The following is an 18,681-nucleotide window of genomic DNA, read 5'->3' on the forward strand; positions in this document are numbered from 1 at the left end:
GCCAAAATCAAGAGTTGGACACTCAACTGACTGAGCCACCCAGGCACCCCTTATGATCATTTCATTTAAAGAGTTCCCATCCAATGTGAATTCCATGGTGTTGTGTATGATTTGAACCATAAGCTTTTCCATATTCATCATTTTTACACATCCAGCAAGATATAGGCCATAGGTAAAAGCTATTATCCCCTGTTCTCTTTACTATACTCATAGGATTTTTCTCCAGTTAGAACTCTCTAACGCAAGGAAGCATACTAGGAGCCTTCCTTTCCTGAGTATGACTTTTGGAGGCAGTCTCACATTTATTACATTTGTTTGGTATTATATTACAGTTTGGGCTGTGGCTAAAAGTCTTTGTACATGCATTATAATTGGATTCTCAGTTTTCATATTTGTAGAATTTCCCTCTAGCATGAATTCTCTGGTTGGAACCATCACCATATCGCTTATATTCACAGTTGTTTTCCTTCAGAGTGAATTATCTCATGCTGTGAAAGTTCTGAGTTGTTTGGTAATATCTACCAAAGCTGACCAAACAAATATGCTCCAGGACCCAGCAATTCCATTCCTAGTATGAAAACAAGAGAAATGAACATATGTACACCAAAAAACAAATATGTTCACAGAAGCATTATTTATTATGACCCTAAACTGTAAACAATGAAAAAGTCCATCAAGAGTAGATTGGATAAATTGTAATTTAATCATATGATGGAATTCTATATAGAATAGAAATAAATGAACTTCTGCTGCATGCACTGAGTCTTACAGACATAATGATGAATGAAACAAGCCATATATAAAAGAATACATGATGTATAATCCAATTTATATAAAGGTTCATAATATGCAAAACCTAATTTATAATGTTAGAAGTCAGAACTGTGGTAAATTTTGAGGAGGTAACAACTAATTTTTATTTCATATTTCCAACAAGAAATACAGTTCACACTTCCTTTCTTTAAAACACCTTCGCTCACAGTGTGGTCCACAGACCACTGCCAGCTGGTCAACTCCTTATTACTGGGACACAACAAGGTATGTTTTGAAATTGAAAATAAGCAATTTTAAATGTTTGTAGAAACTTGACAGAGGAAGTTTATGCCTGCTGAATCTAATAATAAAAAATTTAGGGCGGTATTTTCAATGACTATTGTCATTTGTCTAGTCATTCTTTGTTATATAGGCTCACAAACAGTAGGTAAATTTGTGGAATAGTACCTAAAACTGTTGACTATTATTATATTTGCAAGCTACATCATGTACAGGGTTTACTATGACTTCAAAAGTTTTTACCAAAAAGTCCTATCCTTTACTGAATTCCCAAGGTTTCTACCTTGTGAGTTTTTTGATGTACAATGAGGTTTGACTTACAACTGAAGAACTTTCCACATTCTTTACATTCATACGGTTTCTCTCCTGTGTGAGTTTTCTGGTGGCGAATGAGGTTTGATTTCCTACTAAAGGCTTTCCCACACTGAGAACATCCATTGGATTTCTCTCCTGTATGTATTCTCTGATGAACAGTGAGGATTGCCTTCTGGCGGAAGGACTTCCCACATTCATTACAAATATACGGTTTTTCCCCAGTGTGAATTCTTTGATGGAGAGTGAGGGTTGTCTTTTGGCAGAAGGACTTCCCACATTCACTGCAAATATAGGGTTTTTCTCCTGTGTGAGTTCTCTGATGTACAGTGAGAGTTGTCTTCTGGATAAATGCCTTCCCACACTCATTACATTGATATGGTTTCTCTCCTGTGTGAGTTCTCTGATGATCAATGAGGTATGACTTCTTTCTAAAAGCACTTCCACACTGAGTACATTCATAGGCTTTCTCCCCTGTATGTGTTTTGTGATGTCTAGTGAGAGTTGCCTTCTGGCGGAAGGACTTCCCACAATCCATACAGATGTAGGGCTTCCCCTCTATATGTGTTTTCTCATGTAGAGTGAGGGCTGTCTTTTGACGGAAAGCTTTCCCACATTGATTGCAAACATAAGGTTTCTCACCTGTGTGAATTCGTTGATGTTCAATGAGATATGACTTCCTTCTAAAGCTATTCCCACAGTAAGGACACTGAAAGGGTTTCTCTTCTGTTTGAGATCTCTGATGCACGATAAAAACAGACTTCCTGCAGAGGAACTTCCCGTATTTGCCGTATGCATGGGGTTTCTTCTCAATAAGAGTTTGTGAATGGGCACTGAGATTGGACTTTTCGATTAAGGCTATTCCATCTTTATTGTATTCAAAGGGTTTTTCTCCTCTGTGAGCTCGGGTATGTGTAAATAACATTCCTTTCATAAGGAAGGATCTTTCACATTCATTATGATCTAATGATTGCTCAGGAGTTTGAACTTTCTGATGTTGAATAAGCTCTTGTTTACCACTCAGACTCCTTTCTGTTTGTTTATAGAGATTCACTGTAGTATGAATTTTCTCATTCTTAGTATTGAGGAATGATTTCTCCCATCCATTACTCTCACCAATCTTCTCTCTTACAGGGCTTATATTTCTACTGACTAATTCCGAAATATTTTTTAAAACCTTTCCATCAGGCTTATATTCACGTAGCGTTGTTTTTGAAATAAGACGGTTCTTGCCTACAGTAAGTGTTTTCCCAAAAATATTACTTCTTTCCTTAATTAGTCTTTTGTGGTTGATGAATATGACTGATCTGGAGTGCCTGTCTTGGTATTCTTTGAACTTCACTAAAACATCTTCAGTTTTTCCATCTTCTTCTAGAAAAGAATAACAACATTGTAAGTTTTCACATAAATGTTATGGATTGGATGTATATACAAACAACCCATTGTGCAACTGTCAGCCTCACTATTGTGGTCTATACAAGGGCCAAAATAAAATACCTCTTGGTAGGGAAAATTCATATGACATAAACACAAACCCTGCTACACAGTTAAAATGAGGAAAAATTGGCATAAGAAAAGAACACTCATATCTTTGGCATATTGTAAATATAAACTACGTTGAGCAGGTATAATAAACACAAGGACAAGTAAACAGAAGACAAAGGATGATGAAAGTGGGATTGTTCTTGGAACGGGCAGATTCAGAAATAATGGAGTGAGCTTATTAAGGGTACTAACCAGTAAGCAAGGAAAATGTTCAGGTAGAAATGAAAGCCTAAATATTATTCCCTCATGCCTAAATATGTGTTATAAAATACTTCCATTTGTTTCTTCCTCACTTGCATGTAACCCATCCATGGCAAATGAACTTTCTCAAGCACTCCTTTCCTAATGTTGAGAGAAACACTGTTTATAGCCTAGGCCCTAACTCTCCACACAACTTATTTTCTCTTGAAAGGGAAGACTTTCGGAAACCTATTTCCATTAGGAGTTGTAAAATAAACCAGACAACAAAGCATACTTGAAACATGAATATAATCACTGTTGTATTCTGACTGCTGTTACCATCGATTTATTCTTGCAGAGATGGTCAATAACTAAATTCTCCTGACCATCAGTTCTAACTTTTCCTCCTTTCATTTTCTGAATTACTTTTTCAGTTTTCAGGAAGGATGGGTTTAAGTTTTCCTCCCAATGCAGTAACATACCTTAACTCTGCTATTCCCTATGGGGAATGTGAAGGCCTAGATTCTTCAACTGTATGTTTACAGCACTGACCGACTCTAATATTTTTCTTTTCTTTTTTTTTAACTCTATTATTTTTCTTATAATTCTTGGCTATATCTGATTATTGTTCCCTTACTACCACCCATTTCTATAGGGTAATTTTAAATATGGATTCATCTTACCCTTGACTTGTGTCTTATTTATAATAGCCCTTAACTGGTAACTGCCCAAGTACTCATCAAAAGGTAAATGGTAATATTGTGTCATGTATGTATATAATGTGATACTACTTACCAATAAAAAAGAAAAAAATCTGATACACAATGGAAAGAGATGAATCTCATTTTTCAGAGTGAAAGCTTTATGCAAAAGAGTATATATTATAAAATTCCATTTATGTGCAGTTCTAGAACACACTAAAACTAATCTGTATTAGTAACTGGAGTAACATCATCTTTCTAAGGACCTTAACCACCTGCAGGGACATTCTACTATTCAATTTATCGAAAAGCCTTCATATATTATTTGTATCCTTTAATGTCGAATTTGTCTGAAATTAGATTATAATTATAGTCTGGACCATCTGTTTCAAGAACTCTTTCAACAACCTGCTCTTTTAATATGAATATTATATGTAAAATGCTCAATTTGATAATATTGCCTTCCCAACTAAAACTTATGCTCTTGGATGTCAATATTTTATTGACTATCTTCTGAGTATATGTTAACACACGGTTATCTGAGATAAAGGGATGTGATCTTGGCATGTATATATATATTTTTTTATTTATTTTAAAGATTTTATTTATTTATTTGAGAGAGACAGAGAGAGCACAAGCAGGGGGAGCATCAGAGGCAGAGGGAGAAGCAGGCTCCCCGCCAAGCAGGGAGCCCGACGCGGGGCTTGATCCCAGGACCCTGGATCATGACATGAGCCGAAGGCAGATGCTTAACCGACTGAGCCACCCAGGTGCCTCTTGGCATGTATATTTAAAAGAAATTATCATTAAATGATTTCTGAATGGATAGGAAAGATATTTTCCTTGCATGGAATCAATGATAGTTAGGTAACTATTGGATATCTAGCCTCTGTTACAAACTACAGTAAGGAAAAGTAAAAGAACCTTTTTTGGGGGCAACTGTTCGGATGGGAAAAGAAGCTTGATCATACCAGAGAATGCGTCTGTTTGCAATTTACAGACATAAGTAGAATGTGAATGCAGAAAAAAAGGAATTGAACATGGTCTGGAGAAGTCAAGGAACATTTCACAGAGGAAGTGAAACTTGATCTTTTAACTAAATGATATACATATTGTATTGTATAGTAAAGAATATAACCTTGCCCAAAGAGACATCTGACATTTGCCTTTGGCTTCTGAGAAGTAATCTTCTAAGCCCTTGGAATATGTATTTGTTTGCCTGGGAGCCTTTGGCCAGCTAGTAAGTCACAATGTAATTTAGTGTGAGGTCTTTGAGCCACACCAAGAGTGTGATTTAGGGTGCGTGCTTTGGGTCAAACAGTATCAGCTTTACCTCTAAAGGGGCTGAAAACTGAGACTGGCTACATGTACAGTTAATCATGCCTATGTTATGGAGCCCCGATATAAACTCTGGACAAGGGGCTCAGGTGATGCTTCCCTGGTTGGCAATATTCTGTATGTATTGTCACACCAGCAAGGTAATTTTGCCCATGATTCCACAGAGAGAGGTCTACTAAAAGCTTCATGTTTGGTACTTTCCTGGACTCTGCCCTTTCTGCTTGACTGATTCTAATCTGTATTTTTTCTTCTGTAATAAACTGTTAATTGTGAACATAATAGCTTTCAGTAAGTTCCATGGATCCTTATAGCATATTGTTGATACTAGCAGTAGTCTTGGGGACCCCCAAACTTACAGCTGGTGTCAGAAGTGAGGGTGGTCTTGTGTATACTGTGCACGCTCTCTCTCTAACAAATAAAATCTTTTTTTAAAAAGACTTTATTTGACATACAGAGAGAGATAGTGAGAGAGAGAGAGCAAGTACAAGCAGGGGGAGCGGCAGGCAGAGGGAGAGGGAGAAGCAGGCTCCCTGCTGAGCAAGGAGCCCGACACGGGGCTTGATCCCAGGACCCTGGGATCATGACCCGAGCCGAAGGCAGCTGCTTAAGTGACTGAGCCACCCAGGTGCCCCATAAATCTTTTTAAAAAATCAATAATCAAAGGTATGACACAACTGATTGTTGTATTGATCTAGGAAGATCAAAATATACACTAGAGTTCAAATGGGAGAAGTGGGCTGAAAATGTCTATTTGAAAGCCAAGAAAACCACAACTTGAGAATGGATCAGATTAGTTTACAGAACTTTTTTTTTTTTTTTTTTTTTTTTAAGAGAGAGCATGCGGACGTGCAAGCGGGGAGGGGGATATGCAGAGGGAGAGGGCAAGAGAATCCCAAGCAGACTCTACGCTGAGTCCAGAGCCTGACACAAAGCTAGACCCCACAAGGAGACCAAAACCTGAGTGCCCTGAGTGGAAACCAAGAATCGGATACTTAATCAACTGCACCACCCAGGTGCCCCAACTTATAGGACTCTTATAAAAGCAAGAACTGAAGATGAAGAAAGAGCCTTTAAGGATATCAACAAGAGACCACTGAAATAAAATCAATTTATTCAATAAATATTTATTTTCCTAGGCAATAAAGGAGGGAGGAAAAGAAATGAAGATGTGAAAAGGCACTCAGGGAAACAGAATTAAAATGAGTTAGGTTTTTTTTTACCCAAATCAAGGTGGGTAGGAATCAGGAATCTGAGCACTATGATATGGAACATGGAAACTTATTGGAAATAAATTTATTTTAAAAAAGTGATACTAAAATTATCTTAGGTCCACAGCATATGGATTTTGAAATCTGATGGCAGGTGTCATGGTGAGAATAGGATGTAAGCCTGACTGCAAGAAACAGTTAAGGGCGCCTGGGTGGCTCAGTTGGTTAAGCAACTGCCTTCGGCTCAGGTCATGATCCTGGAGTCCCAGGATCGAGTCCCACATCGGGCTCCCGGCTCGGCAGGAAGCCTGCTTCTCCCTTTCCCACTCCCCCTGCTTGTGTTCCCTCTCTCGCTGTCTCTCTCTCTGTCAAATAAATAAATAAAATCTTTAAAAAAAAAAAAAAAAAAAAAACAGTTAAGACACTGCACAGGGAAAGAAAGGAAAGGAAATGAAAACTAAGAGGAAGATACATTAGACAATGATTTCTCTTTTTACTTTTTGGATAGATTTAAGACTGCCTATAAATAGGAGGCCGAACAAAAGAAAAAAGAGGACTGAAATGTTAAAAACACGAAAAACAAGAAGGCCTAAACCAGCAGTTCCCTAAGTGTGATTTATGGACCTTAGTATATGAGATCCTTATGTGGGAGGCAGGGAGGGGGAGAGGTAGTCCATAAAAACTATTTTTGTTAATAACAACATTCCATTTGTCTTTTTAAGATGGGTGTCTGATTTGTACTTATGGAATTTTAATTTATGAGGGTGACTAACTGATGACATAGGCTGATGCCATTAAATGATTTTCCGTACATTTCCTCCTTTGTAGGGTCAAATGTAGGAGCTGCAGGCTTGGTCAGGAGGCAGAAAGGAGAGCGGGGAAAGCCTATGCCAGAGCCTTTTATGGGACTTGCTTGCATGGGAAAGGGCAGGAGAAACAGTTTAGGATTGCTTTTTTGAACAGTGTTGGAGGCTATGGGTTACAGGGGTGGTCTTTAGTTGTATGTACCTGGCCCTGGGTGATTTAGGGCACGGGAAATGTTGGCTTGGTGTGTGAGATTTAGGTAAAGGAGGTAGTTGAGGGTATGGACTTGGATTTGTTGGTTTTTATATGAAATGTGGGCTTACCAACAGGTTGTTTACTGTCTCTACGAATTAGCTAGCTCTGGGGGGGGGCAATCTCTCCCCAGCAAGCAAGGCCCTCCAAAGTTGTCAAGACATCATAAAATATAGAAGATAAAAAATACGATTAATACAGTGGGTAAAATGCTGGCACGTCAGCATAAATGAAAACACTTGCACCAATCTATAATAGTAATCACTACATTTCTAATCCATAAGAAAAAAGATTTCATGTAAGACTGTTTTTGATAGAGCAGGAAAAAATCATTAATTTTATTAGATCTCTACCCTTGAGTACACATATTTTCAATATTCTGTGTGATGATTAAAGACGTATGCATAAAGCACTTCTGTTGCATACCAGAGTATAATGTATTTTGTGAGGAAAAGTACTGGTGTAATTATTTGAGTTGAGAACTGAATACAGGGCCCTCCGTCCCCTCCCGCTGCATCCAAAAACAGAATGTTCCTGTGAAACCTTTCATAAGCTGAAATGGCATAAAGTGAAGAAGCAACTACCATTAATTTATACAGAAAAATTTTTGAGCATTCCCAGATCCAAAAAATAACCTCTCTTCAGCTTTTCTGACACATCATGCTAATGGATGTGCAAAATAAACTGAGGTGAAGCACAGATGCTCAAAGCTACGGCAGCCTGATGCTGAGGTGCTGAGTGTAGTTCCGGGGAAGGAGCTGGGTAGTGCCTCTACAGCTCGCTGCAAAGCAAGCACTGAGTGTTATTTTTGCTTTTCACCTTGTTTTGTAAAAGCAAAAATCCTCTTCGGATTTCTTTTGGTTAGTGAAAACAGGTACTAATGGAGGTCTTTAGTAAAACCAAAGTGGCAAAACATGAACTTTCAAAAAGCAGGGGATATCTGTATCTACTTTTGGTGGAACAGCATTTTTACTTGAGAGTACAACTGATTATTATTCAAACGTGGTTATCTGGTAGACATTTTCTTTTTCTTTTTTTTTTTTTAAAGATTTTATTTATTTATTTGACAGAGAGAGACACAGCGAGAGAGGGAACACAAGCAGGGGGAGTGGGAGAGGAAGAAGCAGGCTTCCCGATGTGGGGCTCAATCCCAGGACCCTGGGACCATGATCTGAGCCGAAGGCAGATGCTTAACGACTGAGCCACCCAGGCGCCCCTCTTTTTTTTTTTTTTTTTTTTGCTTTTATTTATTTGTCAGAGGGAGAGAGAGCACAAGCAGGGGGAGCGGCAGGCAAATGGAGAAACAGGCTCCCCACTGAGCAAGGAGCCTGATGCAGGACTCCATCCCAGGACTCTGGGGTTATGACCTGAGCCAAAGGCAGATACTTAACCGAATGAGCCACCCAGGCATCCTTCTGGTAGATATTTTCTTGAACAATGTGAGCATGTTAATTCAAGGAAAACATATGCTAATATTTATAACCAATGATAAAATTCAAGCTTTCAAATAAAGGTCATTATGTTGGAAAGCTTGTATTTGCTACTGTGAGCTTGTCAGCTTCCCAATTTTTAAGACTTTTCTGATAACATTTCTGATGATATTAACAAATGTAGCCTTTGGTGTTTTTTTAAAGTTAATATTATATATAGAAATATGTCAAAATTTGGAAGATGTTAGATGTCACTGAACTGTTACTTTCCAAATGATTAATACATAATATTACCAAAAAATGCATGGGTAAAATATCCATTTAAGTAGACCATTGGATTTTATGGGTTTTTTTGTTGTTGTAGTTGGTTTTTTTTTAGATGATGATTTGGGATGAAGATGATAGCTCTATTTTTTTTTTTTAAGATTTTATTTATTTATTTGAGAGAGAGAGAGTGACAGAGAGAGGGAGAAGAGAGCATGAACGGGGAGGAGAGGGAGAAGCAGGCTTCTCACTGAGCAGGGCACAAAAGTTCATTGTTATGGTTTCAGGTTCTATATTGCAACTAACTGTTCAGGAACTACCAATTGTTACATTTGGATGTAGTATTAATGAAGAATATCTATGACAATCTAAAAAGGCGCTTAAAATATTTCTCATTCAGGGACACCTGGGTGGCTCAGTTGGTTAAGCATCTGCCTTCGGCTCAGATCATGATCCCAGGATCCTGGGATTGAGTCCCGCATCAGGCTCCTTGCTCAGCAGGGAGCCTGCTTCTCTCTCTGCCTGCCACTTCCCCTGCTTGTGCTGGCTCTCTATTTCTCTCTCTCACTCTCTGACAAATAAATAAAATCTTTAAAAAAATATTTCTCATTCAAACTACATATAATGCATGAAGGAAGGTTTTCTTCATATATTATGATTCAAACAACATTTTACAACAAATTGAATATAGAATCAGATGTGAAAATCAGCTATTTATTAAATAAATTTCAATTATGTAACAATTCCACTTTTGTCACTATTGTTTTTCTTTTGGGAAATAGTTATTTTTGTAAAAATATGATTTTATGTCAACATGTAATAAGTTTATTATTTTTATATTGTTTTAAAATGAATTAGTAAAAATTTTTTGTATTAACTTCTAATAGGGTACACACAGACACATGCACAAAGTTCTTTTAATCCTTAATAATTTTAAGAATATTAACAAGTCCCAAAACTAAAAAGTTTGAGAAATTGCTTATCTAGATATCCAGATTCTGATAATGGCAAAGAAGTTAGTTTCAAAACAACCTTCCAGCTGATAACAATGATAAACTATGGACCAGCTGTAAAAGACCAACTTGTTTTAAAGCACTAAAGAGTGATCAAAAGCAGGCAGAAACTGAAGTGGATATAACATTTGAAAAGAAAGAAACCACACTACGTAAGATCTACATTTACCCAGGTTTTCCACTGTGGGCCCTGGTAGCTTGTGCAGCACACAAGGGATAGATAGATCTCTGGGAGAAAGCAGGAGTCATCCTGTGCAGAAAAATCTGAGATCAAGTTCAGGGCTACTAGAATAAATTGAGGAAAAAAATCTTAAGACAAAATCTGAGAATGGAAAAGTCATAGAAGGAAAACCCCAAAATTAGCATAAACCTCTCCTCAAAACCTTGGTTAACTGCATCTACAGGTCAAGACTGCAAGAAGCACAAAGGGAAAAGAAAGCTGGAGCACTGGGAGAATTGATTAAAGATTTCAGCAGTTGTTTAGCTCTGGAAAAATAGTTTTTAATACCAGTCCTGTGCCAAGTCAGAGGAACCTGGTGAGAGGAACCTTTGATTTTTCTACTGAAACCCCAGAATGGCTAAAGGCTGCATCCCAGGACTAAGAGAAACACCATAAAACTAAAGGCAAAACTGAAACTGAAATAGAAATCATCTAAAAAACATAAAAGCAATCTTAAAAAGGAATCAGTGTGAGCCACCAGTAACTTAACTGCCTTCTGGGTGAAAACTCAGCAATCTTCAGAGGAAGAAAAAGAATCCAGCATCTTGACAACATATTATCTACAAGGTTTTCCTGAGAAGAAACAGGAAAATATGACCAATAGAGAAGATAAAAAACAGTCAACAGAATCAGACTGATATATGTCCTCTACATTAAAATTACAAGATAAGGAATTTAAAATAACTAATAAATATGCTTACAAAATCTACAAGAAAAGATGGAAATACGGTTAAAGATGGAGAATTCAGGAGAGATAAGGAAATGCAAACTTAAAAAACCTTGTATCTTAAATGCAAAATTCATTGGATGAGTTTAACAGCATAGGAACATAAGAGAATGAAGAATCAGTACTTTGGAAGTCTGGTTAACAGAAATTACCCAAACTAAAAAAAATATATATAAACTTCTTAATAAACTCTACAGAGAATAGGTTAAATTAATTAATTAATTTATTTATTTATTTATTTATTTATTTATAGATTTTATTTATTTATTTGAGAGAGAGAATGAGACAGAGAGAGCATGAGAGGGTCAGAGGGAGAAGCAGACTCCCAGCCGAGCAGGGAGCCCGATGTGGGACTCGATCCCGGGACTCCAGGATCATGACCTGAGCCGAAGGCAGTCGCTTAACCAACTGAGCCACCCAGGCGCCCAGGTTAAAATTATTTAAAATGTAATTGAGAATAGCACAGAAAAATAATTGTAGAAATACTGGACAAAGTTTCTTCAAATTTGCTCTAAAACAAGAACTCTGTGAATATGCTAATTTACTTATTGGTTCTAACAGTTTTTTTTTTTTTTAACTCAAATAAATAGTATTTTATTATTTACTAAGCTTCCCCTGCCAGGAAAAACAAAACAAACAAAACAATCCCCACAAACTGTACCTTTAAAAATGCTTTGACATTTATAAGCAATTAAGTTATAGTCTAGATCCCAATCATGGACTGTAGTAAGGGCTAGCTACAATTTAGGCTCAAATAAATACTACCCATGTAAATTTTTATCATCCTGCATAAACTTGAAGTTGCAATGGTGGAGGAAGTTTATCATTTTCAACATTTTCAGAGTCACAAGCTGCTAAAGATTGATTTGGGGGTTTAATTTCAAGCGGATATTTCTCAACAATATCTTGAACCTCTTTTGCAGTTCCATCCGTCCACTCTATTAGGTCTTTTTCAAGTTTCTTGGCTTCACTCATGATCCTCTTGCCATTCATTCAACTGAGACAGAAGATCCAAGTTCTTATACATTTGCTTAACCCCTAAGCAAGCATCAGGAGACCAATTCTCAGATTCCTGCTTCCTGGGAGAAGTCTGGCCGGACATGTATAGATCAAAATCTTCCTGACTTAAATTCAAAGACTGAGCATCTAATTTCTCAATGAAAGCCACAGGACAGCACAGATTGGTGAAATAGTAGCCATCCTCCCCAGCCATCAATCGGCTTGGGTTGCAGAAGCGGGTGATATACTGGATATTGGACTGAAGGCGTGGGGGGTTGCCCTTCAAGACAATGTAGATTAGAGGTGGTAAAAAGTCATCAGCTGAGGCTGGCTCATTCTTGGTGATCTTAATGGCATTGAAGATGTGCTTGCTGCACTTGTGATGCAGGCCAACTTACCTCGAGGTACACACTTTGAATCCATTTCAATGATATCTGTGATTGCTTTCACCACCATATCAGATACTTCTGAAATTTATTCATTAACAGGGACACAAAGCATCTGAGGTGTAACCCAGTGCAGGGCTCTGATCCTCTTTTGAATAGCGAGATCTTTCTTCTCATCATCTGTAGTTTCTGGACAGAACACAAATTTATAGAGACGAGTCATAATGTACTTTTCGATCTGATCCATTATCTTCTCAACTCTTTCTGAAGGCACTTTTCCACAAGTCTGCATTCTTTCATCCACATTCTGGTAAAAATCCTGAGTACACTCTGACTGTTCCTCAGTGCTTAAATCCCTTTTGTAATGCATTGTTTCCAAAAAACATCTTGGTCTGCTTATAGATTTCTTGGCCTGTCTTGTGGAAGGTCTTGAGAAATTCTATGAACTCTTTAGACACTATCTGTTTCATTGCTGGCTTATGGAAGGACTGGGAGCTTTTGCTTCCTGAATTTCTGCCGTTTTTGATCCAACCCTGGATGAAGCACTGAAGAATTTCTTTACTGTGGTAACCTTGCGGATCTTCTCATTGGTTTTCTTTTCTTCAAACTTGGAAAATGTGAGGGACTGGGCCCCTGGGCCGCTCTGACTGCTGGCAAAGGCCTCTTCCTCCTCCCGCTGAAGTCACTCTGCCAGTTCCCAATCCTCCTGAATTTGCTTCTGCCTTGCTTTGTGGTACTCTTCCCTCCAGCACTTGGAGCAGAAACCCTGCCAAGCAGGGTTGCCATAGTAACCACATCCTTTCTTGCAAAGGAGCTCTGGCTGATCCACATGAATTCCTCGGCGTTCAGACTTAAGGCTCATCTTCTTCCTGCTGGTCTGCGGCTCCACGGGCGTCGGGATCGCCGCTGTCCGCGGGTCGCTCGAGTGGGTCCCTGCTCCGCCAGTCCACAACCCGCCCTCTTGTCGGCCCGCCCTCTCTCCTCTAACAGTTCTTTTTGAGATTCCTTAGCATTTATTAGGTACACAATCATTTCACCTACAAATGAAGATAGCTCCCTTTCTAATTGGTAGCCTTTTAGTTTCTTTTTCTTGCCTTGTTGTACTGACTTGTGTCTAGTACAATGTTTTTTTTTTTTTTTTTAAAGATTTTATTTATTTATTTGAGAGAGAGAATGAGAGACAGAGAGCATGAGAGGGGGGAGGGTCAGAGGGAGAAGCAGACTCCCTGCTGAGCAGGGAGCCCGATGCGGGACTCGATCCAGGGACTCCAGGATCATGACCTGAGCCGAAGGCAGTCGCTTAACCAACTGAGCCACCCAGGCGCCCTAGTACAATGTTTAATAGAAGTGGTGATAGTGGGCATCTTTTCTGTTTTGATCTCAGAGGAAAAGCATTCAGGCTTTCTACCTTGAGTATGATGGTGGTTATAAGTTTTTCAAAGACACCCTTAATGAAGCTGAGGAAATTCCTTTTGATTGCTAATCTGTTCTAAGGCTTTATAAAAGGAACTGAATTTAATTATTTTCCCATGTCTACTGAGATACTTTCATGGTTTTACTCCTTAATTTTTTTCTAGTTACATTAAGTGGCACCTCAGATCCTTGACTTTAGACCTCTTTTCACCTTTATATGGGGAATTACATAGACTGATTTTTTTTAAAGATTTATTTTAGAAAGACCGAACATGGGCATGAGGGGCAGAGGGAGAGAGAATATCAAGCAGACTCCGCACTGAGCACGAAGCCTGACGTGGGGCTCAATCTCACAACCCTGAGATCATGACCTGAGCCGAAACCAAGAGTTGGACACTTAACTGACTGTGCCTCTGATTTCTGAATATCAAATCATCTTTGCTTTCCTGGGATAAGCTCTTTTTAGTCATGAGGTTTTATCCTTTTAAAATATTGCTAGGTTCTGTTTTATATCTTATCGTTTTTTTTCTAGCTTCATGATGTTGGTGTGTAGTTTTTTATTTTTATAGTGCCTTTGGTTGTGGATAATGCTGGCCTTATAAAATGAGTTGGGAAGTGTCCTCTCCTACTCTATTTGTTGATATAAAATTACTTGTTTATTCCCTAGTTGTCCTTTTAATGTCTGTAGGATCTGTAGTGATGCAGCCTCTTTAATTTTTTTTTTATTTTTTAAAAAAATTTTTTATTGTTATGTTAATCCCCGCAGCCTCTTTAATTTTTAATATTGGTAATTTGTGTCTTCTATTTCTTATTAGTATGAAAATTATTAACCATATTAGCTATGGTTTATTAATTTATCAATTATTTTAATGAATCAGCTTTTGGCTTCACTCATTTTCTCTATTATTCTTCTGTTATATATTTCACTGATTTCTGTTTTAGTCTTTATTTTTTTCTTTTACAAACTTTTAAAAAAAAACTTTTCAAGTTTATTTAAGTAATCTCTACATCCAATGTGGGGCTTGAACTCCTGACCCTGAGATCAAGAGTTGCATGCTCTTCTTTTTTTTTTTTTAATGTTTTATTTATTTATTCATGAGAGTCACAGAGAGAGAGAGGCAGAGGCAGAGGGAGAAGCAGGCTCCCCGCCTAGCAGGGAGCCCGATGCGGGACTCGATCCCAGGACCCTGGGATCATGACCTGAGCCGAAGGCAGATGCTTAACCATCTGAGCCACCCAGGCGCCCCAAGAGTTGCATGCTCTTCTGACTGAGCCAGCCAGGCACCCCTCCTTTTACTAACGTTTGAGTTTAATTTATTTTTCTTTTTCTAGTTACTTTGGGTGACAGTTTAGATCCCTGATTTAAAAGGATAAAAAATTAAAATGCTGCTTTAGTTGCATCCCACAAATTTTGGTATATTGTTTTAACTATCATTCAGTTCAAAGTATCTTTAAATTTACTTTAGGATTTCTTCTCTGATTCCTCTGATTTGGAAATGTGGTGATTAATTTCCTAATGTTTGGGAAATTTAGAGATACATTTTTTAAAGATTGAAGTATAGTCGACACACAACATTACATTAGTTTTACACATAGAGATATTTTTGATTGAATTACAGTTGATCCTTGAACAATGTGAGGTTGGGGCACCAACCCCCCACACAGTTGAAAATCCATAAATAACATTTGACTAACTGCCAATAGCCTACTGTTGACCAATAACATAAACAGCACATATTCTGTATGTTATATGTATTATGTACTGTATTCTCAGAATAAAATTAGCAAGGGAAAATATTATTTAAAAAATCAAAAGGACTGTACTTTTTTATAAATACAGTACAGCACATACTGTATTTATTAAAAAAAAAACCACGTATAAGTGGACCTGCACTATTCAAACCTGTGTTGTTCAAGGCTCAAATATAATTCTGTTGTGGTCAGAGCCCATATTATGATTTCAGTTCTTTTCAATTTGTTGATACTTGTTTTATGACCCAGCATATATGGTCTATCTTGGTGAATGTTCCATGTAAAATATTCTATAAAGATGAACTAGATACAAATGATTGTATAGTTTTTCAAGCATTCCATAACCTTATTGTTTTCTTTGTTCTGTCAATTACTGAGTGAGAGGTGTTTATATCTCAAGCTATAATTACATTGCTCCTTTCAGGTCTATCAGTTTTGTTTCATGTAGTTCATGCATTCTCAATGGGGGCTTCTCCCAAGGGAGCAAAACTTATAATGGGGAAATGAAAAAAGGTTTCTTAGATATTATAATAGTCTGTGGCCCTCCAAATGGCAAAAGAACATAGATTATGGTATTGAAATTTAATGGGGGGCAATTAGAAAAAAAATCTCTAAAAATACCCTCTAGGGGAGTGATAATGATAAAAAGCTGAGAAACACTGATGTATTTTGAAGCTCTGTTAGAACTGTTATGACTTCTAATGAAGTGTCTCTATCACTGTAATATTCTGTATTCTGAAATCTACTTGGATGTATAGCCACTCCCACTTTCTTATGCTTAGTGTTTGCATGTGTAATAGAGTCTGATTCCATTTTTGAGGTCTTACTGCTGACAACTTCCTAGACCTGTCCTTTTTTCCCCTCTTGCCCCACACCTGGGCAAGCCAATAAGAGAGCTTTTATGCTCTTTCTGTTGGTGCTGGCAGAAAGTTTAAACTATGCAATCACTAGCCGACATGTAGAACCCTCACCTAACCTATCCCCCAACCACAATAAACACGAAACCCAGACACACCCTCTTGCACTCACAAGCCATTTTAGGACCAGTCTGGGAATCTTCCTTGCTCTTCCCAGAAAGCCTCATTATGTCAGATTTTAGTCCTGACATCTGAAGTCAAATTTTGGGTGAGTGGGATAGGTTGTTAATTTCACCCTCACTTTGGGCAACCACAAGAGAGTATGATACATATTTTTCATGTTTTTATGTTTCACCTTCCTGTGTCTTTATATTTAATATTTTTAATATACACCACATAGTTGGGTCTTCCTTTTCATTTCAGATATTAAATCGTCATCTTTAGATGTTTCATTTGGTTATTTCTATCTTTGCTATCTTGCCTCATTATGTTCATTTTTGCTTTACATTCTTTATGATATTGAGGTCATTTATAATGACTCTTTTAGCATCCTTGTCTGCAAATTCCACCACCTCTACCTTTTTTAGGTCTGATTTTATTGACTTAGTTTAGTTTTTTTTTTTTAATTGACTGATTTGTTCCCCCTGTTTATGGGTCATATTTTCCTTCTTCTTCGTATGTTTAATAATTTTTTATTGGATATCAGACATTATCAGTTTAATGTTGTTGAGTTTAACACATGTTGTATTTTCATAAAGAGTACTGTCCTTTTACTGGCATTCCGTGGCAGCCATAGAGTTGCCCACAGGACCTCCCTTCAGGAGAGAACTTGCCATTCACGTGCAAGAAGTGTAGTTACTTTGTGCCTGGGTGGCTCAGTTGGTTAAGTGTCTGCCTTCGGCCCAGGTCATGATCCCAGGGTCCTGGGATTGAGCCCCACATTGGGCTCCCTGCTCAGTAGGGAGCCTGCCTCTCCCTCTCCCTCTGCTGCTCCCCCTGCTTGTGCTCTCTCACTCACTCTCTCAACTAAATAAATAAAATCTTAAAAAAAAAAAAAAGAAGTGTAGTTACCTGACAGCCTGCAATTGTTAGCATCTTCAGGATACTCTTCAGATGATGAATCAAACCAGAGTTTCCCCAGGAAGTTCCCATCCAAAGGCTGAACAGTGAGAAGGTACTAGAGGCTGGCTATTCTCTCCATGGGGGACTCCTCAGATGGACAGTCTTTGCTTCAGACCAGTTAGGTTGGTTAAGACTTTGTCAGGTCTGCACAATGGTCTGAGGCTCTCCCTGCCCAAACCTGTTAGCATCTCCCTCTTTCCTTCCATAGGTTCCAGATCTGTATCATGATCTAATGGCTTTCTATGTTTAATCTTACTTTCTTCTCCTTTATATTTCATAGATGTACCTCTAAGAAATCTATTATACTCCTAACTCTATCTCAGTATCTCCATTCTAGAGGACCCAACAGATGCATAGCAATTATTTTTGGGTTGGTTTAATCCTTTTGATGCTTTTGTTTAAGCTCTTTTTAAAAAATTTTTTTAAAAGATTTTATTTATTTGAGAGAGAGAGAGAGAACACGCATGGGGGAGAGGGCAGAGGGAGAAGCCAACTCCCCGCTGAGTAGAGAGCCCAATGCGGGGCTTGATCCCAGGATACTGGGATCATGACATGAGCCGAAGGCAGACGCTTAACCGACTGAGCCACCAGGCACCCATTTAAGCTCTTTTATGGCAAATCTTGCAAAGTCTTTAACCTATGGCTAATCTAGCCCCATTTATTAGGTGTGGCCTTCCTAGGGTGTCTATCTAACATCCTATATCAACAAGTTCTCTCCATTCTGGCTGGAAAGAAATAAAATGATTCTTTGTACAGGAGGCTATGGGAATTGTTCATCTTACAACACCATGGTAGTTGTATTTTCCTTAGAACATGTCTTTGTCTAGTCTCACAGAGTTTCACCTATACATGTGCAGGCTTATATTTAGCCAAAGACTCAAGGAGAAACTTTTGCAGATTTGGGGAACTCTTTTTCTGCATAGCTCACTTCTTTTGGGAAGTATGTCCTGGAAATTTTAGCCACCTCAATCTCCTTGAATGCCAAGGTCAGTCTCCTCAAATCAGTAAAATTGCCAGGTTCTTTTTGGATTCCTTTCTCTGTACTGTAGTCTGGAAGCTGCTTTCAGATGAAAGCCTGGGATGAGGTATGGCTCATCTCATTTGT

At 38.1% G+C, this 18,681-nt stretch overlaps 1 protein-coding gene and 1 pseudogene across 11 annotated transcripts in view; both read right to left on the reverse strand.

The window, feature by feature from the left end:
- Positions 1-18,681, reverse strand: part of ZNF382 (zinc finger protein 382) — a 27,751-nt gene continuing 9,070 nt past the window's right edge. For 10 of the 11 annotated variants that reach the window (XM_032390270.1, XM_032390268.1, XM_032390264.1 and 7 more), the window contains one exon: positions 1-2,736. In XM_032390270.1, the coding sequence (XP_032246161.1) occupies positions 1,313-2,736 (1,424 nt within the window). In that variant the 3' untranslated portion in view covers positions 1-1,312. The remainder of the gene's footprint in view (positions 2,737-18,681) is intronic. The other variant, XM_032390261.1, reaches the window with a different exon arrangement.
- On the reverse strand, positions 11,671-13,534 carry LOC116623270 (annotated as a pseudogene).

Source organism: Phoca vitulina, unplaced genomic scaffold (assembly GCF_004348235.1).
Source record: "Phoca vitulina isolate PV1807 unplaced genomic scaffold, GSC_HSeal_1.0 scaffold58, whole genome shotgun sequence".
In the NCBI taxonomy this organism is placed as follows: Eukaryota; Metazoa; Chordata; class Mammalia; order Carnivora; family Phocidae; genus Phoca; species Phoca vitulina.